At 65.4% G+C, this 19,066-nt stretch overlaps 1 protein-coding gene across 2 annotated transcripts in view; it reads left to right on the forward strand.

Moving 5' to 3' along the window:
• Nucleotides 1-18,634, forward strand: part of CNTNAP1 (contactin associated protein 1) — a 30,419-nt gene extending 11,785 nt beyond the window's left edge. The window contains exons 8-24 of one of the 2 annotated variants that reach the window (XM_039516974.1): nucleotides 3,613-3,874; nucleotides 4,962-5,111; nucleotides 5,195-5,366; nucleotides 7,378-7,484; nucleotides 7,581-7,700; nucleotides 8,207-8,410; nucleotides 8,665-8,821; nucleotides 9,454-9,581; nucleotides 9,720-9,887; nucleotides 11,308-11,526; nucleotides 13,337-13,576; nucleotides 14,186-14,413; nucleotides 14,638-14,765; nucleotides 15,074-15,167; nucleotides 15,831-16,061; nucleotides 17,087-17,134; nucleotides 17,435-18,634. In XM_039516974.1, the coding sequence (XP_039372908.1) occupies nucleotides 3,613-3,874; nucleotides 4,962-5,111; nucleotides 5,195-5,366; nucleotides 7,378-7,484; nucleotides 7,581-7,700; nucleotides 8,207-8,410; nucleotides 8,665-8,821; nucleotides 9,454-9,581; nucleotides 9,720-9,887; nucleotides 11,308-11,526; nucleotides 13,337-13,576; nucleotides 14,186-14,413; nucleotides 14,638-14,765; nucleotides 15,074-15,167; nucleotides 15,831-16,061; nucleotides 17,087-17,134; nucleotides 17,435-17,628 (2,850 nt within the window). In that variant the 3' untranslated portion in view covers nucleotides 17,629-18,634. The remainder of the gene's footprint in view (nucleotides 1-3,612; nucleotides 3,875-4,961; nucleotides 5,112-5,194; nucleotides 5,367-7,377; nucleotides 7,485-7,580; nucleotides 7,701-8,206; nucleotides 8,411-8,664; nucleotides 8,822-9,453; nucleotides 9,582-9,719; nucleotides 9,888-11,307; nucleotides 11,527-13,336; nucleotides 13,577-14,185; nucleotides 14,414-14,637; nucleotides 14,766-15,073; nucleotides 15,168-15,830; nucleotides 16,062-17,086; nucleotides 17,135-17,434) is intronic. The other variant, XM_039516975.1, reaches the window with a different exon arrangement.
• The last annotated feature ends 432 nt before the right edge of the window (nucleotides 18,635-19,066 follow it).

The following is a 19,066-nucleotide window of genomic DNA, read 5'->3' on the forward strand; positions in this document are numbered from 1 at the left end:
GTCTATGCATGAAACGCTGGCGCACTTTGTCTAATAAGATCCCGATAATCAGGGTTACTAAGGATAATGGTTTCATTTTCAGAAGTGGGTATCGGAGACACCGTTGCGTGCCCAATCATTGCAGGTACTTGTGGTTTAAAACAAAAATTTGGAGTTTTGACCACACATCTGTATTGGCAGTGACAGAATTCTTTGCGATTGGTTACTACAAAATACTGTCTTCCTCCAGGATAGGCTATTCACTCCATAGGAGATCTCCATTTGGTTAGTTGTAGGGTGACCAGATGTCCCGATTTTATAGGGTCTTTTTCTTATATAGGCTCCTATTAAACCCCCCCCCCCCCACACACACACACACTCCGTCCCAATTTTTCACATTTGCTGTCTGGTCACCCGAGTTAGTTGTATCCTGGACATGCTATCTGTGTTGCATTCGCTGCCAGTAAATCCCATTGGTACATTTCCAGCTGACCACATAGAGGAGTTATTACCTCAAATTACCACAATTGATATGCTTTTTGACTCTCTCAACATCAACCTTAATCCAAATTAACATTCCTGTACCAAATAACCCCGTAGTGCTATTCAGAACTTCCCAAGGACCAATTCCTCATTTTCTTCTAGGATCATACAGGTTAGTTGGGATGTCCAGACCCAAGTGAGCAATATTCTGCACTCATAGTTGATAAGCAGTTATCCTGTCCACAAGGAGTACGGAAAAGAAAGATGCAACTTTAGTATCTCTACATTAGCTGAATTTACTCATTGCCAATTAGATACATTTAACACAACAAGCAGAGGTGCCAACTTTCCACTTCCCCTGGGGGTGCTCAACCCCCGCTTTGCCCCCACTCCACCCCTTCCCCCAAGGTCCCACCCCCAGCCGGTGACACCTCTTCCTGCCCCCATTCCATCCCCTCCCCCAAGCATGCCTAATTGCGGTGGATGGGAGGGAGGGGGCGGCGCAGATCGGCAGGGCTGCAGGTGGGTGCTGAGCACGCACAATTTTTTCCCCATAGGTGCTCCAGCCCCGGAGCACCCACAGAGTCGGCGCCTATGACAACAAGGAAATGCATGAATGGTACTTGGTTAATTAATACCCCTGGGATAGGTGTAGCTGTGAGACCACTGACAGGGCCTTCTTGCAACTCTGGACATTGCACTGAATTCTGTGACTCCTGGTCTCCCACTAGCATTGCCTGCACCTCTATTTTGAAGTATTTATTGATAACTTTTGTTCTATCCAAAAAACGAATTTGGATTCAGGCTTCGTTGTTTAGGTTACATATGGTCCTTGCTCCATTTCTTACTGGGCGTTGTCACTTGGTTCTGTTTTTCCACGATCCATAAGGAATTCCATCACTTATTGGCCAAGAGTGACTTCCACCCAACTTTACACCCTCCCCCCGCTAGATTCCTCCAGATCTTTTTCCCCATCTACAAAAGGCTGAAAATTCATTTTCTTCTATATGATATGCAAGAACAATTCCTTCCCCTACTACTCCTTTAATGGTTTGGTAAAATTTGTTATGAGTAGTTGGACCAAGTAGTTGACTGCCTAATTTTTTTGGCAGATAATGCACATACCTTCCCCCCCGTCTCTGGACCTATAGTGGAAAATCCTTCCATAATACACATTTTCGCCATCTTTCAATACTAGACGTCATTCCAATCTATACAGACCTGACATGATTTTGTACCTATGTATTGTCAAAGTTGTACTATTAGTTCATGCATTAAACAAAGTTTTATCCCAAGTCTTAAATATAAATTGTCCTTGTTCTGGTTGATAATCCCATTCAAAGAAAATTTCAGCTAAAAGGCATGGCATCCCATCTTGTCCTTCATCGGGTCTCATTCTCTCGCACCCAAATCACTGTTACCTGACCATCCTTAATAGGCAAGTCTGAGTCCTGTCCAATACAACAGCCTGATGTACTGCAATGATCGGTGTCGCTTATGGCTAAACAGTCTGTGACATAAGAACATAATGGCCAGACTGGATCAGACCAAAGGTCCATCCAGCCCAGTGTCCTGTCTTCTGACAGCGGTCAATGCCCGGCGCCCCAGAGGGAATGAACAGAACAGGGAATCACCAAGTGACCCATCCCCTGTCACTCATTCCTAGCCTCTGGCAAACAGCTTGTAAGGCAGCATTCAAGCAGAAGTACAGGATTAGTGTGGTTACACCCCACATGTTTTTTTCTTTTCCTGTGACTGGGCTGACTCTCACCGGCTCTTGGGTTACACGCTTTTGCAGTCAATGGCTCTGCTTCCTCTGCCTGTGGAGAAATCTCTCTTTTCCGGTACAATTTCAACTGATTTGCATGATAGAACTGATCTAATTTTCTGCTCCCATGTGAGATTCTAATTTTGTATACGGCGGCACAGAGTCTATCCACATTTGGCCCAGCCTTTCGGCTACATAAATTGTGTTCAGGTGCAGCATATGATCGGAGCATAACCTGGGTCTCCAGTTTCCCAAGCATTCTGTCTTTGGCTTTTATCCAAATAGGCTTTTGCCTTCCGTCTGGATTTCCTCAGTTTGATCGCTACCTGCAAGTGAATCGGCTTCCAGTGGTTTTGTAATGCTTGCAGAAAGGTTTCAGCTTGAACTCCCTCTAGCTGGGAGCCTCTGGCATGCCACAAAAGATGCTCTGGCATTCGCCCATCATCACCTCAAAGGGTTTATGGTCTGTGGAGGCAGCGGGAGTTGCCCTGAGTGACATTAAAATGAGTGGAATCAGAGTGTCCCAATTGTGTCCATTGGCATCTACCAGTTTCCACGGCATGAGTGTGATGGTGCGATTTGTTCGCTCTGTCATCCCTGGCGATTGAGGCCTGTATGGAAGGTGCCATTTTTGTTGCACTCCCAACAACTGTAAACGTTTTTGGAACACTTGCCCAATAAAATGTATTCCTCTGTCTGACTGCACCCTCGCAGGGAGTCGCCAGCGAGAGGAGACTTGTTCCACTAAGATCTTTGCTGTAGCTCAGGCAGTGTTTGCTTTCAAAGGAAATGCTGCCACCATTTGGAGACTGGAGCAGAAGGCCTTGGTTTCCTCTCGGAGTCTTCTGTAAGGGTCCCACAAAAGCCATGTGCAAAGCTTGCCATGGACCCGCTTAAGGGAGCATTTCTTTTTGTGGGGCTAGGATTGTTCTGTGCAGAGACCAAACCGTTTTCACAGCATTGTTGCACAATTGCCTTTGTGCACGGCCACCAACCCACTGAGGTGAGGCGCCGCATGGTTCTGTCTAGCCCTGGATGTCCTCCTGAGGGTGTGTCCTGCACCAGGAGGATCATTTCCCTGCAAGCTGGGATGGGACTCCCGCACTGGGAAACGCTCTCCAAGGTACATCAATACGCCCTCTTCTACGTACAACTCTGATTTGTACTTTCGATACGGGGAACCTTGCGACAATGATGTCCGGGTCCCTTGTTTGTCCCCTGATTTTGATCCCAGAGAGCCCCCGGGCAGGGCCGATGTGAACGGGCCTGCGATGCAAGTGCCCCACTCCTGCCCCGGGCAGCAAGAGGGGAAGCAGCAGGGCCAGGGGGCTGGATGGGGCTCGGCCGGCGCTCGCTCACCAGGCTTGTGTGGTTATTCCCAGGGCCACGTCAGCCACTACTGCCAGGACCAGCCCTACATGCCCATCACCTTCGCTGGCATCAACAACTACCTGCAGGTGCCAGGCATCCCGCGCCGGAACCGCCTCTCCGTCAGCTTCAAGTTCCGCTCCTGGGACGCCGTGGGGCTGCTGCTCTACACCAGCTTTGCCGAGCACCTGGGCTCCCTGGAGATGGTGCTAAGCAATGGCCAGGTCAACGTCTCCATTGCCCAGCCCGGCCGCAAGAAGCTGGAGTTCGCTGCAGGTTCATAGCTCCCCGGGCTGCCCTGACCTGCTGCCCCGACCCCGACCCCCCCCCCCAACGGTTCATAGCTGCCCAGGCTGCTCTGACCCCGACCCCGGCCTGGTTCATAGCTCCCCGGGCTGCTCTGACCTGCTGCCCTGACCCCGACCCCACCCCCCAACGGTTCATAGCTTCCCAGGCTGCTCTGACCCACTGCCCTGACCCCGACCCCACCCCCCAACAGTTCATAGCTCCCCGGGCTGCTCTGACCCACTGCCCTGACCCTGACCCCACCCCCCAACGGTTCATAGCTTCCCAGGCTGCTCTGACCCACTGCCCTGACCCCGACCCCACCCCCCCAACGGTTCATAGCCCTGACCCCAACCCCGACCTGGTTCATAGCTTCCCAGGCTGCTCTGACCTGCTGCCCTGACCCTGACCTGGTTCATAGCTCCCGGGGCTGCCCTGACCCCGACCCCTCCCCCCCACGGTTCATAGCTCCCCGGGCTGCTCTGACCCACTGCCCTGACCCCGACCCCCCCCCCAACGGTTCACAGCTCCCCGGGCTGCTCTGACCTGCTGCCCTGACCCCGACCCCGACCCTGACCCGGTTCATAGCTCCCCAGGCTGCTCTGACCTGCTGCCCAGCGCAGCCAATGGGACCCCTGCCCCTTAGCCCCCCAAGCAGAGCGTCATGAAGAACAGCCAGGCTGGGACTGGGAGCGACCGGTGCCAGAGAACCTCGGCCCAATGTTAATTACTCGCACGTTAACAGCGCACACCTTTGAGTTTGTCTAGCCTCCACTTCCAGCCATGGCCCCGTGTGGGACCACCCTCTGCTAGACCAAAGAGCCTGTTCCCAGCTATCAGTTCCCCATGTTGGCACTTACAGGCTGGGATCCCGACCCCCCTTCCCCTTCTCTTTGTGACGTGACCAAGGAGAGGGCTGGGGGAGGAGGGGCTGGGGGGATGGCAGGGCCTGTCTCCCCATGGCCACCTGCTGGGGGGGTCTCAGGCCCCGGCATCGTATTGTCCCGCCAAGGGGGTGCAGGAGGTGATGGGAACCAGCAGCCCACTCGCCCCCCACCCCCACTCTGCCCCCATCCAGGGTACCGGCTGAACGACGGCTTCTGGCACATGGTGGAGCTGGTGGCGCGGGATGGCTCGGCTGTGATCACCATCGACGACAACGACGGGGCCGAGTTCCGGGTGGCCCACCCCTTCCAGCTGCGCACCGGGACCCAGTACTTCTTTGGAGGTGGGTGGCCCGGGCCGGGGGGGCAGGCGGGGGGGGCAGGCGGCAGGCAGCACTCACCTCCCCCGCCCCCGTGTGTGTTCCAGGCTGCCCCAAACCCGCCGCCGTCACTGGCTGCCTGTCGAATCAAACGGCCTTCCACGGCTGCCTGCAGAGCATCAGCGTCGACGCCCAGCCCGTGGAGCTGGACCTGCTGAGGCAGGAGCGGCTGGGGAAATACTCCAACGTCTTCTTCAACATGTGCAGCATCACCGACAGGTACGTGCCCACCGGCCGGCCGCGCCAGGAGCCAGGCCGTGTCTGCGCTGGGGGGCCGGCCGGCCAGACGGCTGCCTGACCCGCGCCAGGAGCCAGGCCGTGTCTGTGCTGGGGGGCCAGACGGCTGCCTGACCCGCGCCAGGAGCCAGGCCGTGTCTGCGCTGGGGGGCCAGACGGCTGCCTGACCCGCGCCAGGAGCCAGGCCGTGTCTGTGCTGGGGGGCCAGACGGCTGCCTGACCCGCGCCAGGAGCCAGGCCGTGTCTGTGCTGGGGGGCCAGACGGCTGCCTGACCCGCGCCAGGAGCCAGGCCGTGTCTGTGCTGGGGGGCCAGACGGCTGCCTGACCCGTGCCAGGAGCCAGGCCGTGTCTGTGCTGGGGGGCCAGACGGCTGCCTGACCCGCGCCAGGAGCCAGGCCGTGTCTGTGCTGGGGGGCCAGACGGCTGCCTGACCCGTGCCAGGAGCCAGGCCGTGTCTGTGCTGGGGGCCAGGCGGCCGCCCGACCGCGCCAGGAGCCAGGCCGTGTCGCTGGGGGCCAGGCGGCTGCCTGACCGCGCCAGGAGCCAGGCCGTGTCTGTGCTGGGGCCAGGCGGCTGCCTGACCCGTGCCAGGAGCCAGGCCGTGTCTGTGCTGGGGGCCAGGCCGCGCCAGGAGCCAGGCCGTGTCTGCGCTGGGGCCAGGCGGCTGCCTGACCCGCGCCAGGAGCCAGGCCGTGTCTGAGCTGGGGGGCCAGACGGCTGCCTGAGCCGCGCCAGGAGCCAGGCCGTGTCTGTGCTGGGGCCAGGCGGCCGCCCGACCGCGCCAGGAGCCAGGCCGTGTCTGCGCTGGGGCCAGGCGGCTGCCTGACCCGCGCCAGGAGCCAGGCCGTGTCTGCGCTGGGGCCAGGCGGCTGCCTGAGCGCGCCAGAGCCAGGCCGTGTCTGCGCTGGGGGCCAGGCGGCTGCCAGACCCGCGCCAGGAGCCAGGCCGTGTCTGCGCTGGGGGGCCAGACGGCTGCCTGAGCGCGCCAGAGCCAGGCCGTGTCTGTGCTGGGGCCAGGCGGCTGCCTGAGCGCGCCAGGAGCCAGGCCGTGTCTGTGCTGGGGGCCAGGCGGCTGCCTGACCCGTGCCAGGAGCCAGGCCGTGTCTGTGCTGGGGCCAGGCGGCTGCCTGACCCGTGCCAGGAGCCAGGCCGTGTCTGTGCTGGGGCCAGGCGGCTGCCTGACCCGCGCCAGGAGCCAGGCCGTGTCTGTGCTGGGGGGCCAGACGGCTGCCTGACCCGTGCCAGGAGCCAGGCCGTGTCTGTGCTGGGGGGCCAGACGGCCGCCCGACCCGCGCCAGGAGCCAGGCCGTGTCTGCGCTGGGGGGCCAGACGGCTGCCTGACCCGCGCCAGGAGCCAGGCCGTGTCTGTGCTGGGGGGCCAGACGGCCGCCTGACCCGTGCCAGGAGCCAGGCCGTGTCTGCGCTGGGGGGCCGGCCGGCTGCCTGAGCCGCGCCAGGAGCCAGGCCGTGTCTGCGCTGGGGGGCCAGACAGCTGCCTGACCCGCGCCAGGAGCCAGGCCGTGTCTGTGCTGGGGGGCCAGACGGCTGCCTGACCCGCGCCAGGAGCCAGGCCGTGTCTGCGCTGGGGGGCTGCCCCAGGGCAAACCGTGGGGGAGGGGCATGGGCTTGTCCTCGGTGCCTAGGGCTGGGCCTGAAGGGACCTGAGATCGAGGTTCTGCCCTGCCGCCAGCTTTCAGCCCCCCCATTTCTGCTTTGTTCAGAGTGAGCTAGTCGGGGCAGGGACGTGTCTGCGCAGTGCCCGGCCTGACGGGGGCCGCGATCTCAGCCGGCATCCGTGCAGCGCTGCGGTCGTTAAGAACAGCTCGGGGCAGAGCGATCCGGTTTGAGGCAGGGCCTGGCTGCGCTGGGCCAGAGGGCGGGTTTGCCTGGGCAGCTCTGCCAGTGGCTGGAGTCATGGCCGGATAGCTGCACCCCCTGCTCACCCCGGCGTCCATGCGCCCGGCCGTCCTCAGCTGCATCTGTCCCCGCCAGGTGCACCCCCAATCTGTGCGAGCACGGCGGCCGCTGCCTGCAGTCCTGGGATGACTTCGCCTGCGTCTGCGACCTGACGGGATACAAGGGAGAGACCTGCCACAAATGTGAGCTCCGGCCCAGCCAGGGGAAGCTGGGGAGGGGCGGAGGGTGAGTTCCTGGCTTGCTAGTCTCATCCCAGCCTCCTGCTTTGCCTGTTCCAGCCCTTTACAAAGAGTCGTGTGACGCGTATTGGCTCAGTGGGAAAACGTCTGGGAACTTCACCATCGACCCTGACGGCAGTGGGCCCCTCAAACCCTTCACCGTCTACTGCGACATCCGAGGTAGCCGGGGTGGGGAGAGGGGGAGGAGAGATGGCAAAGGGTCTGGCAGGGCTTGGGATTTGGGGCTTTTCCCCTCTAGGGGGTGCTGGCCCTGATCCGGTCCCGGGGCAGGGACTGGCTGGCTCGGGGGGCAGGGAATGGGGCACAGGGCTTTTCCCCTCTAGGGGTCACCGGCTCTGACCCAGCCCCAGGCAGTGGTGACTGGAAGTCGTCCCCACATGCAGCACCTGCGTGGTGGGGTCTCAGCCCAGTTCCTGGAGGGCCGGTGACGGTGTCCATTGCAGAACCGGGCCCAAGAGCGACTGACCCCTGCCTGCAGAGGGGCCCTGGGGGCGGCCAGGGCTGAGGCCCATTGGTAGGGAAGGGGATTGGACCTTGTCACGGTGCCTGGGCTGCCCCCATTTCCCCCCACCCCTGAGTGATGCCGGAGAGAGGGGCTGGGGTGCAGGGACACCCAGGCTGCTCCCTCGCTGACTCCGTCCTTTCTCCTTGCGCGTCGGCCCCAGGGGATCGGGCCTGGACCATCGTCCGGCACAACCGGCACTACGCCTCGCGGGTGAGGGGCTCCAGCGTGGACCGGCCCTTCCTGGGCGCTGTGGAGTACTGGAACGCCTCGTGGGCGGAGGTGGCCGCCCTGGCCAACGGCTCCGAGTACTGCGAGCAGCACCTGGAATTCTCCTGCTACAGCTCCCGCCTGCTCAACACCCCCTGTGCGTGCCTCGGGGGAGGGAAACGGGGGGCTCTCTCTGCCCCGCCCCGGCAATGGGATTAATGGGCGGGTACCGGGGGGTCACTGCCCTGCCCCAGCAGTGGGGGAGGGCAGGGTCATGGGGTGAGTCTCAGGGTCCCTGCTCACCCTCTTGGCACCTCCCCTGGGCTGCTCTCCGTCCGCTCCCCCAGCCCCTTAGCCCAGCTCAGCCCACCCCCCTCCCCGCCTCACCCGCGGCTCTGTCCCCTCCCCCAGACGGGCCGCCCGTCAGCTTCTGGATGGGCCGCCACGACCAGCGCCATTACTACTGGGGGGGCTCCCCGCCGGGCGTCCAGCGCTGCGCCTGCGGCCTGGAGAAGAACTGCGTCGACCCCAAGTACTTCTGCAATTGTGACGCCGACCATGCCCAGTGGTGAGCCCCGCGGGGGGGGGAGCATGGGCTGGCTCTGGGGCACACATGGGGAGCAGTGCAGGGCAGTGGTGGGGTGCCTGGGGATGGGGTTGCTGAGGTGATGGGGCAGCGCAGGGCATGGGGGGGTCGGTGGAGTGGGGCGGCACAGAGTTGGGGAGGTTGGGGAGGTTGGTGGAGTGGGGCGGTGCAGGGTGCCACTGGGCAGGGGGGCGAGTAGGCAGCGGTAGTGGGGGCAGCTGAGTGGGGGCAGAGCAGGCTGTGGCAGTGGGGGGCAGAGAGGCTGTGGCAGTGGGGGGCCAGGCAGTGGGGGGCGGAGAGGCTGTGGCAGTGGGGGGCCCGGCAGTGGGGAGGGGAGAGGCTGTGGCAGTGGGGGGCAGGCAGTGGGGGGTGGAGAGGCTGTGGCACTGGGGGGCAGGCAGTGGGGGGCGGAGAGGCTGTGGCAGTGGGGGGCAGGCGGTGGGGGGCCAGGCAGTGGGGGGCGGACAGGCTGTGGCAGTGGGGGGCAGGCAGTGGGTGCGGGGGCAGTGGGGAGCATCCAGCTGGGGGTGGGGAAGGAGGGCAGGGGCGTGGAGTGGCCGGGGGGCTCCTGTCCCTCTCTGACCCCGGCTCCTTCACCCCCGGCTCGGCTCTAGGAGGACGGACAAGGGGCTGCTGAACTTCGTGGACCACCTGCCCGTCACCCAGGTCGTGGTGGGAGACACCAACCGCTCCCACTCCGAGGCCCAGTTCCTGCTGGGGCCGCTGCGCTGCTACGGAGACCGTGAGTGCCCTGCTGGGCGGGGGGCCCGGCCGGGGCCCTTGCACGGTCCCTCTGTCCTGCAGGGGAGAGGCTGGGCCCGGGTCACCCCCTTGCTGGCTCTGCGGGGCCCAGGTCTCACCCTGCCCTGGTCTCTTTCAGGGAACACCTGGAACACCGTCTCCTTCAACAGAGGCGCCTCCCTCGTGTTCCCCACCTTCCTGGCCAACCACAGCCTGGACATTTCCTTCTACTTCCGAACCACCGCCCTCTCCGGGGTCTTCCTGGAGAACTGGGGCTGCAGGAACTACATCCGCATCGAGCTCAACAGTAGGGGCTGGGCGCGGGGCCAGGGAGTCGCAGACGAGATCTTCCAGAACTTGGCTGGAGTAGTGGGGGGCTGCGGGACGGGAGTGAGGGGCACCGGCAGAGCCGTCGCAGGGTGATTGGGAGGGGCAGGATTTAGGGGCACCGGCAGAGCCGTCGCAGGGTGATGGGGGGGGGGCAGGATTTAGGGGCACCGGCAGAGCCGTCGCAGGGTGATGGAGGGGGGCAGGATATAGGGCACCGCAGAGCCGCCGAGGGTGATGGGGGCAGGATTTAGGGGCACCGGCAGAGCCGTCGCAGGGGTGATGGAGGGGGCAGGATTTAGGCACCGGCAGAGCCGCCGAGGGTGATGGAGGGGCAGGATTTAGGCACCGGCAGAGCCGCAGGGTGATGGAGGGGGCAGGATTTAGCACCGGCAGAGCCGTCGAGGGTGATGGGGGGCAGGATTAGGGGCACCGGCAGAGCCGTCGCAGGGGTGATGGGGGCAGGATTTAGGGGCACCGGCAGAGCCGTCGCAGGGTGATGGGGCAGGATTTAGGGGCACCGCAGAGCCGTCGCAGGGTGATGGGGGCAGGATTTAGGGGCACCGCAGAGCCGTCGCAGGGGTGATGGGGGCAGGATTTAGGCACCGGCAGAGCCGTCGCAGGGTGATGGGGGGCAGGATTTAGGGGCACCGCAGAGCCGTCGAGGGGTGATGGGGGCAGGATTTAGGCACGGCAGAGCCGTCGCAGGGGTGATGGGGTAGGATTTAGGGGCACCGGCAGAGCCGTCGCAGGTGATTGGGGCAGGATTTAGGGGCACCGGCAGAGCCGTCGCAGGGTGATGGGGGGGCAGGATTTAGGGGCACCGGCAGAGCCGTCGCAGGGTGATGGGGGGGGCAGGATTTAGGGGCACCGGCAGAGCCGTCGCTGGGTGATGGGGGGGGCAGGATTTAGGGGCACCGGCAGAGCCGTCGCAGGGTGATGGGGGCAGGATTTAGGGGCACCGGCAGAGCCGTCGCAGGGTGATTGGGGGCAGGATTTAGGCACCGCAGAGCCGTCGCGGGGTGATGGAGGGGGCAGGATTTAGGGGCACCGGCAGAGCCGCAGGGGTGATGGGGACAGGATTTAGGGGCACGCAGAGCCGCGAGGGTGATGGGGGGCAGGATTTAGGCACTGCAGAGCCGTCGCAGGGTGATGGGGGGGAGCAGGATTTAGGGGCACCGGCAGAGCCGTCGCTGGGTGATGGGGGGGGCAGGATTTAGGGGCACCGGCAGAGCCGTCGCAGGGTGATTGGGGGGCAGGATTTAGGGGCACCGGCAGAGGTGACTGGCAGGGGCCAGAGCTGGGATGGCAGGGGCTGTGGGCAGGACTCCGGGGGGCTCAGAGGGTGGGTGCTGCTGGCAGGGAGCCCCTGAGAACTGACCTCCCCCCTGCTTCCCCAGCCACCAGAGACGTGGTGTTCGCGTACGACATCGGGAACGGGGACGAGAACCTGACGGTGAGATCCCCCGTCCCCTTCAGCGATGACGAGTGGCACCAGGTGAAGGCCGAGATCAACGTGAAACTGGCGCGGCTGCGGGTGGACAAGCTGCCCTGGGTGGTGCGGCTGGCCCCACCCCAGAGCTACGTCCGGCTGGAGTTCGACAGGCCCCTCTACGTGGGTGAGTGAAGGGCAGAGCCTGGGGCCCCCGGGGCTGCTCCCAGCGCCCGGCTCAGGGCCCCTCCCCAGCCCGGCAGCGAATCCGGGATGCTCCAGCTCCTCCCCTCAGAGAACCCAGGAGTCCTGCAGCTGGCACGGCAGGCTAAGGGCCTCCCTGGCTGCATTGCTCCTTAGCCAGCGGGTGGGTCTCCTGGCTTTAAAGGGTGCCCTGGGACCAGCCCCGGGCCAGGGCCCCATTAGTGTGCTGGGCCCCTCGGGCTCCCCCACCACCCAGCAGAGCCCCTCACCCCATCCTCTTCCCTCAGTCCGTGCCGGGCCTGTCGGGGTGCAGCAGCCCAGCCCCCCCTCGGCCCCAGTGACCCAGGGTGCTCGGGGGGAGCGGTGCATCGCCAGAGGGCAACCAGAGTCGCTGGGCCTTTCAGACATGAATTACCCCTGGGGGCAGGGTGCCAACCCCCCAGACTCTCCCCCAAACCTCCTTTCATCCCCCCACAGGTTCTGGGCCCCCTTTCCACCCTCCTCTCTTATCATGGGCCCACCCTCCCTTCTCCACCCCCCCATGCCAGGGGCTCTGGGTGCCCCCCCCAGCAAGGTTCCCCCTTCTCTCCCCCCCCCCATGCCAGGGGCTCTGGGTGCCCTCCCAGCAAGGTTCCACCTTCTCTGCCCCCCCCATGCCAGGGGCTCTGGGTGCCCCAGCAAGGTTCCCCTTCTCCCCCATGCCAGGGGCTCTGGGGGCCCCCCCCCAGCAAGGGTCCCCCGTCTCTGCCCCCCCCCACGCCAGGGGCTCTGGGTGCCCCCCCCAGCAAGGTTCCACCTTCTCTGCCCCCCCCACGCCAGGGGCTCTGGGTGTGTCCCCCAAGCAAGGTTCCCCCTTCTCCCCCCCAATGCCAGGAGCTCTGGGTGTCTCCTTTTTCTTCCCCCAAGTACCTTGCTCTCTGGTTTGGAAGCGACAGGCACCGCTGGTGCCCCGCCCCGGTGGGGCTCTCAGTGAGCAGGGAGGGGCGGGCTGGGGCCGGGCCAGGCCTCAGTTGTTAAGAATCACAGACTATCAGGGCTGGAAGGGACCTCAGGAGGTATCTAGTCCAACCCCCTGCTCAAAGCAGGACCAACCCCCAAGTGGCTCCCTCAGGGATTGAACTCACAACCCTGGGTTTAGCAGGCCCCTGAGCTCTCCGGCCCGGGGATTGCTAGGGGTTAACTGCGTGGCACCCAGCTGTGTGTGGTTTGGTTTGATTTGATTCCCAGAGAGCTGCAAGGTGCCCGACCCTGCGGCTCTGCTCGGCACTGGCAGGGGCTCCATGCGTCCCCCTTTTCCCAGAATCCCCCAGGTTCTGACCGTTCCAGTGGAGAACTGCTCAGCTGCGGTGTTCAGACGTTACCACGGTACAGACAGAAACACAAGCCAGCCCCCGAGCCCACGCTCCTCTCAGCACTTCTTCACTCTCAGTGCAGGGCAGGCTAGTGGTGAGAGCCGGGGCTTGGGAGCCAGGACTCCCGGGGTCTCTCCCCAGCTCTGTGACGTTGGGCACGTCCCTCCGTCTCTCTGCCTCAGTTTCCCCATCAGGTGAGAATCGGGGCCTCTGCTGGGGGTGGGGTGTTCGCAGGCGCTGAGCCCTGAGCCCGGGTGCTAGTGAAGGTCGATTTCCCCGGGGGAGTCGGTGCTTTGGGGCTCTGCCGATCCTCCCTCGGCAGGAACCCGTGACCTCGGGGTCGACCGTCCAGCCCAGCCTGGCAGTGCAGGCCTTGCCATGGTGGGGGCAGCCAGGCCGCTGGCTCTTCCCAGGCCTGACGCTCTCTGTCCCCCGGGCCAGGCTCGGCCGAGCACCGGCTGCGCCCCTTCCTGGGCTGCCTGCGGGGGCTGCGCATGAACGGGCAGACGCTGAACCTGGAGGGCAAGGCCAACGAGACGCAGGGCGTGCGGGTGAACTGCACCGGCTACTGCCAGTACCCGCGGGTGCCCTGCCAGAACAGCGGGCTCTGTGTGGAGCGCTACAGCCACTACACCTGCAACTGCAGCCTCTCCGCCTTCGACGGGCTCTTCTGCAACCGCGGTGAGTGGTGCTGCGCCGCCCGGGGGCACGGACACCCGGCCAGAGGCCGGGGTGAGGGGCGGGCTGCCTAGGGTACGGGATGCCCGGCCAGAGGCCGGGGTGAGGGGCGGGCTGCCTAGGGTACGGGATGCCCGGCCAGAGGCCGGGGTGAGGGGCGGGCTGCCTAGGGTACGGGATGCCCGGCCAGAGGCCGGGGTGAGGGGCGGGCTGCCTAGGGTACGGGATGCCCGGCCAGAGGCCGCGGTGAGGGGCGGGCTGCCTAGGGTACGGGATGCCCGGCCAGAGGCCGGGGTGAGGGGCGGGCTGCCTAGGGTACGGGATGCCCGGCCAGAGGCAGGGGTGAGGGGCGGGCCGCCCGGGGTCAGGGACGCCCAGCCAGAGGCCGGGGTGAGGGGAGGGGCGCGCGGGGTCAGGGACCCCCGGCCAGAGGCCGGGGTGAGGGGCTGGGCGCGTGGGATCAGGGATGCCCGGCCAGGGGCCGGGGTGAGGGGCGGGGCGCCCGGGGTCAGGGACCCCCAGCCAGAGGCCGGGGTGAGGGGCGGGCCGCCCGGGGTCAGGGCCACCAGGGGCAGGCCAGGCCCCCGCACTCCCTCTGTGCCCCCCATGCAGACATCGGCGCCTACTTCGAGCCGGGCACCTGGGTTCGCTACAACATCCTGCCGGCCGAGCTCTCAGCCGCCCGCGCGTTCGCCAGCATCCTGAGCCAGCCGCTGCCGGGCTACAACCTGACCAGCGAGGAGCTCAGCTTCAGCTTCCGCACCGGCACCGCGCCCGCCGTCCTGCTCTACGTCAGCTCCTTCCGCCGGGACTACGTGGCCGTGCTCATCCGGGAGGACGGTGAGAGCCCGGGGGCGTCAGGCCGGAGCCAGGGCCACTTCCCCCCACGGCCTCAGGCTGGCGTCACCCCCTCCCCACCTTCCCAGGGTCTTGGCCCAGAGCTGAGCCCCCCTCCGTCAGGGATCCTCAGGCCCCTGGAGCCGGCCCCCAGACCCCTCCCCGCGCTGAGTTCTGGGTTGTTCCCGGCTGGCCCCTGCTCATCGCTCTGGGCCTTGCCTTGGCAGGGAGCCTGCAGCTGCGCTACCAGCTGGGCACCAGCCCCTACGTCTTCCCGCTGACCACTGCGCCCGTGACGGACGGGAGGCCCCATCGCATCAACATCACCCGCATCAACCGTACACTCTACACCCAGGTACTGCCGGGCGGGGATCCGCTCCCGGGGCCAGGCCCGCCCTGCGGGGATCTGCTCCTGGAGGCAGGGGCGTAAGGGGGCAGGTGGGTGCCAGGCAGGGTTGTTGTGATCCAGGGACACAAGACTTTCTGGCCGGGGCTGAGTTGCCAGACCCCGGACTGGCTCCCGTGAGGCCGTGCTGAGCTGAGGCAGTGAAGCTGCCGGGTCAGTGGCTGAACGAACTGCCCCTGCCTGCGCTCCGGCCCCTGGAGAGGGGTTGGGGGCTGCAGGCTATGGGGGGCTGAGCAGGGCTCTCACTCTCACCCCAGGTGGATTATTTCCCCGCCCTGGAACAGCAGTTCTCCTTGTTCGTGGACAGGAAGCTGGACTCACCCAAGAACCTGTACCTGGGGCGCGTGATGGGTAAGAAGGGCCCCGGGGCCCTGCCCCCTCTGCCCCCCGGGGCCCTGCCCGTCCCCCTCCACCAGCCCCCGGGAAACTGCCCGTCCCCCTCTGCCCCCTCCAGGGGAACTGCCCCGCCCCCCTCTGCCCCCGGGGCCCTGCCCGTCCCCCTCCACCAGCCCCCCGCAAACTGCCCGCCCCCCTCTGCCCCTCCAGGAACTGCCCGTCCCCTCCACCGTCCCCGGGAAACTGCCCTGCCCCTCTGCCCCCGGGCCCTGCCCATCCTCCACCGGCCCCGGGAAACTGCCCCCGCCTCTGCCCCCGGGGCCCTGCCCCGCCCCTCTGCCCCCAGGGCCCTGCCCGTCCCCTCTGCCCCACGGGGCCCTGCCCCCCCCCCCCCACCGCCCCCCTGGAAACTGCACCGCCCCCTCTGCCCCCGGGGCCCTGCCCGTCCCCCTCTGCCCCCCCTTGGGATCTGCGCTGCCCCTTGGCAGCTCAGTGCCCCTGGCTGTGGCCACCATGGACAGGCTGGGAACCATGCGCCCGCCCCCGGCTCGTGGAAGCTGAAACCCCCTCCCCAGCCTTGTGGGGCCAGGGTAGCCTGCTCCCCTTCCCCACGGGAGGAGCCCCCTGGCCCCTCCTTGCTCAGCCCCAGTTAACCCCCTCCTGTCCGTGCCCCTGCAGAGACAGGCATGGTTGACCCCGAGATCCAGAAGTACAACACGCCCGGCTTCTCGGGCTGCCTGTCAGGGGTGAAGTTCAACAGCCTCCTGCCCCTCAAAGCCATCTTCCGCCCCAGCGGGGGGCCGGCGCCCTACAGCATCAAGGGGGAGCTGCTGGAGTCCAACTGCGCCTCCATGCCCCGCAGCGCCATGGAGATCCCCCCCGACATGGACCCCTGGTACCTGGGCACAGGTAGGGAGGGCTCGTGCCAGCCCCGCCCCCCCCGACATGGACCCCTGGTACCTGGGCACAGGTAGGGAGGGCTCGTGCCAGCCCCGCCCCCCCCGACATGGACCCCTGGTACCTGGGCACAGGTAGGGAGGGCTCGTGCCAGCCCCGCCCCCCCCCCGACATGGACCCCTGGTACCTGGGCACAGGGAGGGAGGGCTCGTGCCAGCCCCAGCCCCCCCGACATGGACCCCTGGTACCTGGGCACAGGTGGGGAGGGCTCATGCCAGCCCCAGCCCCCCCCCCGACATGGACCCCTGGTACCTGGGCACAGGGAGGGAGGGCTCGTGCCAGCCCCAGCCCCCCCCCCACAGGGACCCCGGGTACCGGGGCACAGGTGGGGAGGGCTCGTGCCAGCCCCCCCCCCCCCCGCCATGGACCCCTGGTACCTGGGCACAGGGAGGGAGGGCTCGTGCCAGCCCCGCCCCCCCCCAACATGGACCCCTGGTACCTGGGCACAGGGAGGGAGGGCTCGTGCCAGCCCCCGCCCCCCCCGGACATGGACCCCTGGTACCTGGGCACAGGTAGGGAGGGCTCGTGCCAGCCCCAGCCCCCCCCGACATGGACCCCTGGTACCTGGGCACAGGTGGGGAGGGCTCGTGCCAGCCCCACCCAGCGGCACTGGGTTCTAGCCCCTGTTCTGGGAGAAAGGTGTGTGTGGGGGAGGGAGCCAGGACGCCTGGGTTCTACACCCAGCCTCAGCTGCAAGATGCATGAGCTGCGGGAAGGCAGCAGCCCTGTCGCCAGGGCTGGGCCCTGCAGCACTGGGGGGAGCTGTTCTTGCCGGGCAGCCCGTCACCAGCCCCAGGCAGCAGTGCAGTGGGGTGGGAGGGCCGGGGGCAGGTCCATGGCTGCAGGGTCCTGGCCCCACCACCTCCCGCTGGGCAATGGGCGGAGCTGTGCACCGTGTACCAGCCTAGCAAAGGCAGCGACACCCGAAGAGCCTGTCCCTGCCCCCCCAGCTGAGCCCCCGGCCGTGTCTCTTGCAGAGTTCCCCCACGTGCACGACGACGGCTGGATCGGGCTCATCACTGGCTGTAAGTGACTCGGCCGCGCGTTCGCACCAGCCGGCAGCAGGGCCGGGTGCTCTCTGCCGCTTGCCGCGTGCCAAGGGGCTGCCTGCAGGGGCGGTGCGAGGCTCGGGGCAGCGGGAACTCGGTTCTGGTTGCACCGGGCCGGGCCCATAGCTGAGCCGGGGGAGGTCGCTGGCCCAGCCGTGCGAGTGGGGATCTGGCTCCGGGGCCCAGCCTGTCTCGGGTGCCCCCGCCAGGCTGCGGCAGGAGAGGGGACCCGGCTGAGGGCTCAGACGCGCTCACGGCTGTTTTCCTCCTTCCCAGTAGTTGTGACCTTCTTGCTGCTGCTCCTGGCCGGGCTGCTGCTGCTGCTGTATCTGCACCACCACCGCTACAAGGGCTCGTACCTCACCAACGAGCCCAAGGCCGTCCAGGACTACCACGGCCCCGCGAAGCCCCTGGTCCCACACAAGGACCAGAACCTGCCCCAGATCCTGGAGGAGGCGAAAGGCGAATAGCCGCCGGCTGCAGGGGAAGGAAGGGGTTAATGCCTCAAACGCTGGCACCTCCTGCGCGGTGCTGGGAGGGGAACGAGCGCTGCCGGACCAAAGGGGCCCAGTAACCCAGAACTGCCAGAACCCAGCTCCCGGCTGGGGCGTCTGCTCCTTCCCCCCCTCCACTGCGGCTCCCCTGCCCACGGGCAGAGCCCACGTCTTCCTCCTGGAATTACGCTGAGCCGAGCGCTGGCGCAGTCCCAACCCCCTGCCCTGCGCACCGAGCGGAAGGTAGGGGCCACGCAGAACCCCCCGCCCCAGTCCCCCTGGAACCAGCTGGTGCAATCGCTCCTGCCCCCATGGACAGGATGTCAGGCGAGACGGGCCTGCCCAGAGACGCCATCTCAGCCCAAGCCTGGGGAGTGGGGCACGGTTGGGGGCTGCCAACCCACCTCCCCTAGAAACCCCGCAGCGGCCCCTTGGAGGAGACATGGGCCTTCCGTGGGGCCGGTTAGCAACGCTAGCAGCTAGATTTCCTGCTTGTTTGCTCGCTTAGCAAAAGCCATGAAGTGACCCATGCACTAGAGAGCACTGGAACACGGCCCGGCGCGTGCTCTGCGCCCCGGCCGCCACCTGCCATGGCACTCGCTCGTGCACGCCCCCTCCCCCCGCACTCTGCTGCTCTCATACAACCAGGGGAAGAGCTTTGGAGTCTTTCTACCATTTTTGTTGCTGACCGGTTGATTACACACACACACGTTTTTTTATTGTTTGTATAAAAAACAAGAAGAAACCAGAGCGGCTGCTCCGGGTGAGTGCGGCCTGGGGCACAGGCCGTAGGGTGCTACCTCTCTGCAAGAGGGGAGCCCTGCTGAGAAGAGCCGGCCCCAGGACCGCTCCTGTTCACGTGCTGCAGCGGGACAGACATGCATTGAGTGACCCAAAGGCCCGGCTTTGCTGGGTATTTTATTTTACAGCTGTTTTGTTGACTGACACATGAGGATGTGCAAATAAAGGCAGAATGACAGAGTTCAACACCCCCAGCCTCGGGTTTGCTTGTGCAGCGGGAGAAGGGGGTTTCCCTGCCTAGGGACACCGTGTGCTGGCAGTGAAATGGGCCCCTTTGCCAGCAGGGGGCAGTGTCCTACCGTGGGTGGTAGAGCCGGAGCGTAGAGGGGCAGTGGGGAGGTCAGAGCTGGGCCCAGAAGCAGCCTGGGGGGCCAGAGAGTGGGGCAGGTGTAGGTTACGCAGCTCCTTCCTTGAACCAAGGAAAGCTCAGAGCAAGGTCCAGGGGGCCCCATGCAGGAGCCTCCCCCTCCCAGCCTCTGCAGGTGGCGACTCACTAGGCTGGAGTCTGGATCAGTTGAAACGCCCGGCAGGGCCCCCACAGCAGAGTGACGCTGTGCAGGGCGAGCGCTCGTCCCCTTCCCTGCGGCTGCTGGTCGCTAGTCACTGGAGCGCC

This window comes from Mauremys reevesii, linkage group 27, assembly GCF_016161935.1.
Source record: "Mauremys reevesii isolate NIE-2019 linkage group 27, ASM1616193v1, whole genome shotgun sequence".
NCBI lineage: Eukaryota > Metazoa > Chordata > Testudines > Geoemydidae > Mauremys > Mauremys reevesii.